At 50.3% G+C, this 12834-nt stretch overlaps 1 protein-coding gene across 1 annotated transcript; it reads right to left on the reverse strand.

The window, feature by feature from the left end:
- Positions 1 to 1018: 1018 nt before the first annotated feature.
- Positions 1019 to 11947, reverse strand: LOC125738984 (sodium- and chloride-dependent GABA transporter 2-like). Its single transcript, XM_049008577.1, has 16 exons — positions 11879 to 11947; positions 11105 to 11327; positions 10336 to 10470; positions 10064 to 10204; positions 9373 to 9448; positions 9112 to 9162; positions 8396 to 8531; positions 6841 to 6975; positions 5086 to 5189; positions 4583 to 4707; positions 4026 to 4138; positions 3743 to 3880; positions 3431 to 3533; positions 3149 to 3249; positions 2619 to 2756; positions 1019 to 2147 (listed from the first exon to the last, which is right to left on the reverse strand). The coding sequence occupies exons 2-16, from the start codon at positions 11295 to 11297 to the stop codon at positions 1977 to 1979; spliced, it is 1860 nt and encodes a 619-aa protein (XP_048864534.1). The 5' UTR covers positions 11298 to 11327; positions 11879 to 11947; the 3' UTR covers positions 1019 to 1976.
- Between the last annotated feature and the right edge of the window lie 887 nt (positions 11948 to 12834).

A 12834-nucleotide genomic window follows, 5' to 3' on the forward strand; every position in this document is an offset into this window, starting at 1 on the left:
GCCATGAAAGACCATATTCATGTATTTTGAATGGAAGAGACGGACCCAAGTGAGGATGGACTGACCAAAGACCGAGTCCGTCACCTCAGCATGCTCTCTGGTTGTGGGTCGATGAATACTGCAAAACTTTTTCCAAATGAAAAACGTTATGACATTACATCAAGTGCAGAGAGCAGTGTTGTTAGTGTTGGATGCATATTAAGAGAAGCAGTGAAAGCTGAACTGATCAGAATTTTATACTTTTAAATCCTGAAATCTGACAGGATTGTGAGCTAAGTCCCACGCCCCCTAAGCCTAGAACCAGCCCTAGTCAGACAGTCTCTGGAGTATTTGGGGTTAAGGGTCTTGCTCAGGGTCCTAATGGTGACATCACTCTGGTGACATCACAAAAAGCGCAGAAACACTGGATGGCGTAGAATCCCTGGGTGGGACCCCACAGTACGCAGATATTAAAACCTCACGCAGTTAAGCAAAAACCTGAAATGAGATGAGGAAACAGCTGACTGCTCTGGCCGGCATCATGGATGCGGGGCAGACTTTGTTACTTCTGGAGTGATGCAGGCATGTGGGCCACCAGTGCGGCAGAACTGCCCAGCTTGTGGACTTGTAAGAGGCTCCGCTCAGCACTCCAGGAAGTGGGAAACAGAACCTGTGCAGTGATGGCTCACAGGACTGCTGCAGTGCCCCATCACCCATAAGAATTATACAGTATAAAAGACCAGCAAATAAATCATTCCCTGGCGAGTTGCCACACGTGCACAGATTTCAGCTCCAGACTTGCATAATGTATTCTCCCATTCTTCACCAACAGCGCCCCCTGCATGTCAACATTAGGCTGAGCGTGACAGAATGGTCAGCTTTAACCAATCCCGTGTAAATTCCCCGGGGTGTCTTAACCAGTGGCTCAGAAACCAGGATCTGCTGAACGGCAGAGCTGCACAGCGACAGTCTGTGTTCAAACGTCCATTTAGCATATTTCTGAAAAACGCGGATCCCAGAAATGAGGGTCCAGTGGAGCTGGGGGTGGCGCTGAATTTATTTGTCCCATGTTTGGCCAAGGTGTGACAGCCAAGATGCACTGGCTACTCTCCTGCTCAGCAGGCTTTACTTTCACATTGTATTTGCTTACGAGACACTTTTATCCAAAAATATGCACAATTGAGAAAGTAGGGTGGAGCAATTGGGGATGGGTGGTCTTAATCAAGGTTACAATGGTAACATCACTTTGCTGATTTTGGGATTAAAACCAACACCCTTCTGAACACACATGAACCACACATCCCTGTCATTGGATGTATTACCTTCCCAGAACAGACTCTCTGTGGGAATCAGTCGAAGGCAGGCTAATGTCATGCCTCTGGGAACAGCAGGAGTGCACGAAATACTGCAATCCTCCGGCGCCCCCAAGTGGTCAGGGTGTGATAAATCCATGTGACATTAATCAATGTCAGGGCTGTCAGTTGCCAGGGTCATGTGTGTTGAGTGAATGAGCATGAACCTATGAGCCGTGTTCAGGCATGATGCGATAAGTGAACGTGGAGAATGTGAGCGGTGAACAGCATCGCTAAATACCAGGATGCAAAAAAGCAGAACAGAGTGAAAAGGTAGCCAGGTAGTGGGGGGTGGCGGGCTGGGCTGTGCCTGGTTGTGCAGTGTGCAGGCAGACAAAGCAGCCACCTGCGCAGCTGTATTCGGCAGGCAGGAGGTGCTAATACCAGTCATTAATTTACTACACATTGCAGTGAAGAAACTCCCAGGTATCCGCACTGAGTATCACGCACACAATGAGAGTAATAAAAACAGGATGCAGGCCTGGATCCTGCTGTGAAATCTTGGGTGGGCCATAGGACTCTATGGGGGGGGTTATGACAGGGGGGCTGGGCTTCAGGAGCCAGGCCTGTGTGTTGCCATAGTTACTGCCATTTTAACAGTGTGGATGCACAAGTTCTAAGGCAGCACTGGGCTGGTGTCCCAGGTCACTGCGCTCCTCCCGCTCCCTCGGCCTGCATGGGCAGCTTCTCCTCTCCTGTTCCTCCGTCCGCGACTCTCTCCCCCCCGGTGACGACGCGGCTGCACAGCGTCAGCCTGGGCTTCTGTGGCCAGCGCTGCCGCAGGTCAGCAGAGGGAGCCGTCATCCCGCGGGGACCCTGCTGAGCACACCGGGCTGTCAGCAGTGCTGCTCTCTGGAATGTCAGCCATGCAGCACTTTGTTTGTCTGAAACCCCGACATGTGAGAGACGGCTATCCCAGAAACACCACTAGCCAAAGCAGGCGGAGAAACCTTACAAGTCACTATGTTCATTTATCCACAGTGACTGACATTTATGTGAACACAGGGTCAGCCAGTACCTGGAGCAATTAGGGGTTAAGGGTCTCGCTCAGGGGCCCACTCAGCTGACCCTGGGATTTAACCCAGCGACCTTCCGATCACAGGCACAGGATCCTGACCCACTGAGACAAACACTGCCCCGCAATAGCGCAGCATTGCGACCCAGGCTATACCCGACATAGCACCATATGCTCAGAAATAAACCACAGAAAGGAAGCAGAAGCCAGGTGGCACATGACCGTCCTATAGAGGTCGCTGTAAGCAGCGAGACGTCCGAAGTGGGACCTACTTTGAGGAGTTTCATCAGGATGAAGACGGGGATGCAGAGGATGGGCGTGAGCATCAGCAGGCCGGCCAGGACAGGTCCCCAGGGTGACGCTGACTTCCCTATGGGTGGGCTGATGGCCAAGTCGTATATCAGGGTGGACTGATGGAGAAAGAGAGAGGTGAACACAGGGACGGGCTGCCAACAGCAGCACTATTAACCTCCAACACCGGGGGGCACTCATGCTCCATGAGGAGACCGGGGTCAGAATGGCCAATCTACAAGCAAGAGTCACGGAGCCAGCAGCCAAGCTGGGACACGACTAAGGGAGCCGGGCGTTAATGAGGCAGGTGGGAAGGCAGAGAGGACACAGCAGAAATGGCTCGGAAAGCAAGGAGAGCCCTAACAGGTCAGCCAACATCACCATCGCATCAGACACGCTGGAGCCGAACATCACGACTGCTGCGTTTAAGTCAAGCCTGGCTCATACCACAGTAATCCTGTCATCACGACACGGCTGGGCGTCACGGCGACGGCAGCTGGGGGGCACTCACCGCACAGATAAGAGGGGTCACTAACAGCCAGCAGTACTTCATGACACGCGGTGGCCGGTAGCCGATCATGTCCTCAATGTTGTCATAGAAACGGTCCGCGCCTGAAACGTCAGCATTTTCCCATTAATGCATCATTTTATGGTGGCAGAAAATACAGAATAAAAAGGAGAGAATGCATATGGGCATGAGCTTTGAGATCAGGCCGACACTGGGATCAGGCACCCGTCTGTACTGGCTGTACTGGTCTGACCTACAAACACGGGTCAGCAGCACGCCACTCACCATAGACCCAAGAGATGCTGATGGTCTCAAAGCAGGCGATGAAGAGCAGACTGGTGCCACTGGGGCCGTAGGTGTCGATCAGCTGGAAGAGGTGGACTCCGCCCTGAATTAAAGTGAGAGGTCACGTCATGAGCTAACCCTAACCCTAACTCTAAACCTAACCCTAACCCTAAACCTAAACCTAACCCTAACCCTAACCCCGCAAACTGCAGGTCAGCCTCTGTCCCCAGGGGGTGTGTCTGTGTAATGCCACATGAGGGTGACACTGTCTCACATGCACTTTGTAAAGCTGACGGCAACGTGACCTCTGACCTCGGAGACCAGTGGCAGCCCCAGCAGGAAGCAGACCACTGCGATGACGAGCGTCAGCCGCTCCCGCCGGCCCGCCCTCCGCAGCACGCGCGGGAACATGTCCGTCAGCGCTGTGGCCAGGCTCTCCACACACACAAACTGAGGGACAGACATGTCCGTTGCTAGGTTACGATTTTGCACCAAAAATCAACAGCACAAGGCATTCTGTTTGTGGATTTGTGGAGGAGGGGGTTACAGATGGAAAGAGGGGGGGACTTTCGTCGGGGTTAGGGAAGTGCCGTACCTGGCTATCCAGACCGAGGAAGACCACCATGAGGAAGAAGAGCACGGACCACAGTGGTGCCCACGGTAACAGTGCGAGTGCTTTTGGGTAGGCTATGAATGCCAAGCCAGGTCCTGCAGAGAAAAGGTAGTCAGATAGAGTCTGTATGTCAGTTACAGTCATAACATGTGAGAAGGCTGCATACCTGTAAGGTCCATACTGAATTTCTGTTGCTGTTGCCCACAAAATTTATAAAACTATCAGCGAAAAAAATATATTTCATTCAACTTCTGCAGCTAGATTTTATTTTCTACTTAAATTTGTACTGAGCTGTCTCTTCATAAGACATACTGCTCTCTTCACATACTGCTACATTTAGGCTCCTACATAGCAAACAAGCATTCGATTTTGGGTGCGCCCTTATTCCGAGCCTCATTGTGTCTGCAATCGCTGCTTCCATTAGATGGTCTGAGGCTCCCCCTTGTGGGCACTTGCCATGCAATGCCGGCTGGTCATTCCCTTCCAAAGAAGGACTCAAAATTTTGAGGACAGAGGTGATGAAACGGTTGAAGACTTACCAGACTGGACTATGTGCTCCATGGAGATGTGAAGCTCATTGGCCATGAAGCCCAGCACAGAGAACACAGCAAAGCCTGCAAATATGCTGGTGCCACTGTTCAGGAAGCACAGAGCCAGGCAGTCCCTGGGAGGGATAGAGAAGGGGGCTCACCGAACAGCATTTTGGGGTCGGACACTGTGACCTTCCGGTGACTTCACCACAGCACTGCCATTCACTAATCATTCACGCACACACACACACACACTATATATATATATATATATATATATATATATATATATATATATATATATATATATATATAAAAATAGGTATTTATCTGATATGTTATGTAACATATGGCAATAAAGACATTGTATCCATGAGAAGCCCTGGCAGGTACCTCCATTAAATCCCACAAACCACAGCCTTATATAATGTAAGTTCCTTTATGTGAATAACCATACATGCCAGCGATGTCCCAGCCCCCCCCAAGAGGCAAGAAGAGCGCCCCCTACTGACTTGAAGCAGTTGTTGTTGTATCTGTTGTAGCTGCCCAGGGCCGTGAGGGCTCCTTGGCACACGGCATACGAGAAGAACACCTGTGTGCCGGCATCACGCCACACCTGAACAGGACAGAACATGACACGGTCACCTCAACACGGTCACCTCGATATGGTCACCTCTTCACGGTCACCTCAACACGGTCACCTTTTCATGGTCACCTCCACATGGTCAGCCTGTCAGTCACCGTCACATGGTCAGCCTGTCAGTCACCATCACATGGTCAGCCTGTCAGTCACCGCCACATGGTCAGCCTGTCAGTCACCATCACATGGTCAGCCTGTCACAGTCACCGCCACATGGTCAGCCTGTCACAGTCACCTCCACATGGTCAGCCTGTCACAGTCACCGCCACATGGTCAGCCTGTCACAGTCACCATCACATGGTCAGCCTGTCACAGTCACCTCCACATGGTCAGCCTGTCACAGTCACCATCACATGGTCAGCCTGTCACAGTCACCTCCACATGGTCAGCCTGTCACAGTCACCGCCACATGGTCAGCCTGTCAGTCACCATCACATGGTCAGCCTGTCACAGTCACCTCCACATGGTCAGCCTGTCACAGTCACCATCACATGGTCAGCCTGTCACAGTCACCTCCACATGGTCAGCCTGTCAGTCACCGCCACATGGTCAGCCTGTCAGTCACCATCACATGGTCAGCCTGTCACAGTCACCGCCACATGGTCAGCCTGTCACAGTCACCTCCACATGGTCAGCCTGTCACAGTCACCGCCACATGGTCAGCCTGTCACAGTCACCGCCACATGGTCAGCTGTCAGTCACCGCCACATGGTCAGCCTGTCACAGTCACCGACACATGGTCAGTCTGAAACAGTCACCATCACATGGTCAGCCTGTCACAGTCACCTCCACATGGTCAGCTGTCAGTCACCGACACATGGTCAGCCTGTCACAGTCACCGCTACATGGTCAGCCTGTCACAGTCACCTCCACATGGTCAGCCTGTCACAGTCACCGCCACATGGTCAGCCTGTCACAGTCACCGACACATGGACAGTCTGAAACAGTCACCATCACATGGTCAGCCTGTCACAGTCACCTCCACATGGTCAGCCTGTCACAGTCACCATCACATGGTCAGCCTGTCACAGTCACCGCCACATGGTCAGCTGTCAGTCACCGACACATGGACAGCCTGTCACAGTCACCGGCACATGGTCAGTCTGTCACAGTCACCGTCACATGGTCAACCTGTCACAGTCACCTCCACATGGTCAGCCTGTCACAGTCACCTCCACATGGTCAGCCTGTCACAGTCACTGCTACATGGTCAGCCTGTCACAGTCGCCTCCACATGGTCAGCCTGTCACGGTCACCTCGACACGGTCAGTCTGTCACAGTCACTTCGACACGGTCAGTCTGTCACAGTCGCCTCCACATGGTCAGCCTGTCACGGTCACCTCAACAGCTATGAAGTGCTTTTAAGGCATTGTTGATGGTTGGCTAGTGAAAGAGGTCTTAAACCTAATCTGTGGCTTGAGGCAAGGATGGCCAACCTGTCTGTGTGCAAACAAACAAGCAAGACCAGCAAAAGCATGCTGCCTACATTTTTGAAATGCAATGTCCAAGGCAAGAATTGCATGTTGATCAAAATGTCCGTCAAAATCCGCCAAGATGTTGATCCCCGCCCAAGGAAGAACAGAATTTCTTAATCATTTTGTAAATCAAAGGATCTGCACAATCTCACCTCGGGGCTGGTAACCTTGGTTATGTCTGGCAGGAGGTAATACTTGATTCCTTCCCAGGCTCCAGGGAGTGACAGTCCTCGGATGAATAGGATGAGAAGCATGAGGTAGGGGAACGTGGCTGTGAAGTAGACCACCTGGAGGACAGAGACACAGGCCCTGAGCAGGGAGACACAGGTATTAAGCACAGAGACACAGGCCCTGAGCAGGGACACACAGGCACTAAGCACAGAGACACGGGCCCTGAGCAGGGAGACACAGGCACTAAGCACAGAGACACGGGCCCTGAGCAGGGAGACACGGGCCCTGAGCAGGGACACACAGGCACTAAGCACAGAGACACGGGTACTAAGCACGGAGACACAGGTACTAAGCACAGAGACACAGGCCCTGAGCAGGGAGACACAGGCACTAAGCACAGAGACACGGGCCCTGAGCAGGGACACACAGGCACTAAGCACAGAGACAAGGGCCCTGAGCAGGGAGACACAGGCACTAAGCACAGAGACACGGGCCCTGAGCAGGGAGACACGGGCCCTGAGCAGGGACACACAGGCACTAAGCACAGAGACACGGGCCCTGAGCAGGGAGACACGGGCCCTGAGCAGGGACACACAGGCACTAAGCACAGAGACACGGGCCCTGAGCAGGGAGACATGGGCCCTGAGCAGGGAGACACAGGTACTAAGCACAAAGACACAGGCCCTGAGCAGGGAGACACAGGTATTAATCATAGAGACACAGGACCTGAGCAAGGAGACACAGGCCCTGAGCACGGAGACACGGGTACTAAGCACAGAGACACAGGCCCTGAGCACAGAGACACGAGTATTAAGCACAGAGACATAGGCCCTGAGCAGGGAGACACAGGCACTAAACACAGAGACACATGCCTTCAGCAGGGAGACACAGGTACTAAGCACAGAAACATGGGCACTGAGCACAAAGATGGCCCTAAACAGAGACACAGACCCTGAGCACAGAGACATGGGCTCTGAGCAGAGAGACACAGGCCCTGAGCACGGAGACACGGGTACTAAGCACAGAGACACAGGCCCTGAGCAGGGAGACACGGGTACTAAGCATAGAGACATGGGCACTGAGCACAAAGATGGCCCTAAACAGGGACACAGACCCTGAGCACAGAGACATGGGCTCTGAGCAGAGAGACATGGGCTCTGAGCAGAGAGACATGGGCTCTGAGCAATGAGATATGGGCTCTGAGCAAGAGAGACACAGGCCCTGAGGACAGAGACATGGGCTCTGAGCAGAGAGACACAAGCCCTGAGTACAGAGATATGGGCTCTGAGCAAGAGACACAGGTCCTGACTTGCTGCTGAGTTGCACTTTTAAATTCCTAAAGAAACTGAGCGTGATTCCACCTGTTCTTTCTCTATAAAGTACTTTATTAGGATTTTTTTTCTCCAATGAGAATGAACCACTTCTTCAGCGGGAATGACACCAAACAGAGAGCCTGAACACAGGCTGTGTTGCTACATGTAGAACATCTTGTCCTTCACTGGCATCTTTCCTACAGCAAAGCCAGGCGGCACTCACCTTGCCGGTGGTCTTGATTCCTTTCCAGATGCAGAAGTAGCAGATCACCCAGGCCAGCAGCAGACAGAGTGCCAGGTCCCAGCGCACACTGCCCAGTGGCTGGGCCAGGTCTGCTGTCCGTCCCAGCACCCTGTTACTGGGACACACACACAAACCAATACGGCGTCTTCTCGGGCTCTCTAAAAACCAGACCTTCTAGTTCTCTGGTTGAGGACGGCGATGGAATTCTGCTGAGGTCAGAGCAGGGGACCCTCTCCTCATGATCAATGAAGGCAGTGTGCTCCCGCCCACCCCCGGGAATCAAAGGAAGGCGTCAGCCCCCCATAGCGGACAGCTCGCTCAAGAACCGCCGGAGGGGAGTGAGGCCAGGAGGCCGGCGAAGCCCCCCAAAACCCAAATGGGACTGGGGTCAATGCCACACCCTCATGGCAAAATCCATGCGTGGAGAGTCTATTAACACGGAGCCACTGGCTAGAGGAGAAGAGCGCAGTGAGATGTTTCACTCGCTGTGCTCACTCTGACCCGTGCTGTGCAAAGCCATTCATGGCCTGTGCTATATCATCTGCGCTTATACCCCCGGACAGCCTCAGAAGTGACGCCTCATGGCCTAACCGCTTGGCGCTGTCATCAGATAAAAAGCAGCAAGTATTCAGTGCACAAACGATGGAGTAGGAGTTCTGCTCTGTGCTCGCCAGACACACTGCCATGTAACTCACTTCCAAAATTCCTCTTCTGGGGATTTAAGGAAGGAAATGTTGTTGAAATCACTGCAAAAAAAAAAAAAAGATTGTACAACTTCATCACAAGCACGTCTGTGAGGTTATTTAACGCTGCTGAGCTTATTTAGCGTCGCCGAGAGCTTATTTAGCGTCGCTGTGAGGTTAATTTCGTCCCTTAATGTTCTCGTGTTTCAGCTAATGGCTCAATAGAGAGCCTCCTCCAGAGACCATCGTATGACATCATGAGAGAAAGGATACCTGTACTCATTCTGTACGCTAATATTCTTCACGAAGGTCCAGTTTCCAAAAACGCCGCTCTGGTTGTGACAGCTCTCTGCAGAAGATAAAGGATGGTAAGACTCAAGGGGGTCCAACCAGAAAGCCAGGACCAGCAACACAGCCAACCAACTGGTCAAACTGGAAGGGGTGCATTTCAGCATACTTATGGTAACATAACGGGGGGGGGGGGGTCTTTGTCTTGGGGGCTTGGTGCTTTGGTTCCTGGTTCTTCACATGCAGTGAAATGCAGTGTCAGACACTGCATCAGAACCCAGCAGGACCCAAGCTTACGGGGGTGGAAGGATCCTTACAGGCTGCTCTTAATACAATTCTATCATCGAACTTCTAACCCTCATGACCGTGTTTTAACTCCACTGACAATGTTCTGGTGATACATCCATTCCCCGAGTAGCTGCCAATCAGTTGCAATTCTAGGATTTTTTTAAGGTGGGGGCATATGAGGAGCCATAATTCACACAGAGGCGCCAACCTGATCATTAGCCATTGATACATTTTGAATCAGTGAGTGATGGGGAGGGGGCGCTCCAGGGACCAGTCAGCTTTCAGCTGGGGCCAGTGCCCCTGTGGTTTCTGTGTTTCTCAGTTTTTTCCAATATTCTATTATTAAGGTCTCTACATAAACGTTTATCCACAAAAAATAAAAGCTTGCCTGTGTTCCAGGTGTTGCTGCATGTGGACCATGGCAGAGGGCTGATGAAGGAGCTGAACAAGTAGAAGAGAGCCCAAGCCAAGACCACAATGTAGTACACATTCAGGTAAATCAAGATGACCTGCGACGCTATTCCGATTCCTACCAAAATGACAGCAACACAGGGAAGGTTGAGGACAGTGAAATTCGTGGTCAGTAAATGATAACCTAAACTATGGTGGAAGGTTTTAATTTAGAATCGAATTCTAACATCAGTGCAAGGCATATTTTACCCTCAAACATGGGGCAAATCTTCCTCCAGGCTGTGACCCCACCCTCACTGGTGTACTGGCCCAAAGCCGTCTCCAGGAAAAACACCGGGATGCCGCAGAAGAAGAGGAACACAAAGTACGGGATGAAAAACACACCTGAAGAAGAAAGAGAGAGCATCAAGTTCCAGAAGAACATTCATTGTTGGCCAGCAGATGTCCGGACTTTAGGGATAAAGCCGTTTTCCGGGGAGTAGCAGCGGGAAACACACAAAAAGACCCTACAGTCTGCTTTCAGGAAGAGCTGAACATACAGTGAAACCCTGATCCGCTTATTTACAATGATTGTATCTGCTTTGAAAACCGTATTTATGAGGCATTGAACCATTAAGTTTAAAAAAATCCTACACTGAAAAATAACAATTCCATACAACACTGCTTCAAGTCTAGACAAAGTTTAAGTGAAGATTAGTGCATTATAGGAAATGTATTACATTGGGGAAGTGTGTGGCTAAGTGGGCTAAGCCTGTGTCCTTGTAATCAGAAGGTTGCAGGTTCAAACCCAGCCTGAGCACGTCTGTGGCTCCTTGAGCAAGACCCTTAACCCCCAGCTCCCTGGGCACCGCTACGGGTGGCAGCCCTTCGTGGTCAACTCCACAAAGAGCAAGTTGAGGGAGGGATAAAGATAATTTCCCTACAGGGGATCAATCAATTATTATTATTATTATTACATGTGAAGTCAACCTGGCATACAGAAACATGACTAAGAGTTTGCCCTGCCTCACTCGCTCACCTCCGCCGTTCTTGTAGCACAGGTAAGGGAAGCGCCACACGTTGCCCAAGCCGATGATCTCGCCGGCCATGGAGAACAGGAACTCCCTCTTGTTAGCCCACTTTTCCCTCTGCTGGAGCCCGGGCTGCCGCGCTGTCTGGTCCTGGGCGCCGCCGAAGCTGCTAACTCGGTCTCTTCCTCTGGGCTCAGCCATAGTCCGCCTCTGCGTCCCCGCGGCGCTCAGCTGAAAGACCCAGGCGACAGCAGCTCCACACCCCATAGCTCATAGAAAATATGTCACATTTGCTTTGGTTTTCGGTCTATTTATACAAAAATGTCAATTCAGCTCAACCTTGGAACGATTTAAAAATAAGAACATTACATAAAATTAAGTGAACTGTCGTATAATTTTGTAATAGTTTTTTTTTCTTTAAACTTATTTACTTGCACTCTTGTAATGAATATAGCTGAATTAAAAAAAATAATAAACACACAAAGATTCTCATATTCATTGTAATATTATTAAAATGTCAGAATAAATGCGTGCCGTGTGCTATGCTTTTCAAATATTTCTTAATTTGTTTTTTGCAGCAGACTTTTATTTTTCCAATTTTCCAAAACAATGGCGTTTCAGCAGAAAAACAACCTCATATTCTTTAACGTCTGCGATCATTTTCGCCGCCGTTAACAAAACACGCAAATTTGTTTGGAGAAATGAAAAAAACAAGATCGATAACAGTATTAGCAAAAGGTCCGAAAGACACAGAAACAGCAACATAGTAGCTGGTCTCTCACTATAAAGTCACCCGCTGGAATCTTCTCGGAGCTGCTTGTCCGGGTCGTGGCTCCTCGTCGTTTGCGAGTGGGAGGCGGTGTGGGATGAATTTTCCCGCGGGGGCCGGATCGCCATAAAGCGTGCAGCCTACCAAGCGCGTTATGCAGGCAAAATCACCCCGCCTTATTTAACCATTGCCACGTTCTCCTACTATTATGTCTTGGTGTGAAAAATAATAATAATAAAAAACTTTTAAAAGCTCTTTTTGAAGGACCGCGAATTATATATAACTTACACTGCAGAGTTCAGCTGTACGTTCCAGTAGCTTAGATATATGCTATTGCCCAGCAGGGCATTCCGGTGTTTCGAATGTGTTAAACAAAACCAAACGATTCAATTTTTAAAAATGTAAAGTATCACAGTTAATAACATGCTTATTGTTTATTCAGACGAAATGTTTACATCTGCTAAAGTGAATGCAATTTTACATGCATACACCAGTACAACGGGAGTGTGTAGTGAAGGAACTGACGTCGGTACATGGGCAGCTATACGCTGAGCTTCCAGTAAACGGCCAGTAGCAAGTAACATCGGAGCAAGAACACAATGCATTTCAAATAAAACACAATAAGAGAACAAAGTCAAAAGAAGGAGTACAACACTTTGAGCTATTTGGGTGTGGACGATGCTAGCTGAGGCAGGACAGAGGTGGGGGTGTCCCCAGAACGGGGGTGTTCCCGGGATGGGGGTGTCACCAGAACATGGTGTCCTACAAAAATTATAAATCAACCTCTCTGATAACACAGAGAGTCACTTAGAATTAAAGTCTGGACCTCTCAGTTTGGTGAGTAAAGAAAATCTCTTATTCCAGCAATCCAGCAAAGCGCTCTCAACACATTCTGGCACTCGGTACCAAGTCACAGCACACAGAGCAACCAGTTGATAAACCATAACTCCCAATTCCCAATAAGGACTT

The sequence above is a fragment of the Brienomyrus brachyistius genome, chromosome 3 (genome assembly GCF_023856365.1).
Source record: "Brienomyrus brachyistius isolate T26 chromosome 3, BBRACH_0.4, whole genome shotgun sequence".
Classification (NCBI taxonomy): domain Eukaryota; kingdom Metazoa; phylum Chordata; class Actinopteri; order Osteoglossiformes; family Mormyridae; genus Brienomyrus; species Brienomyrus brachyistius.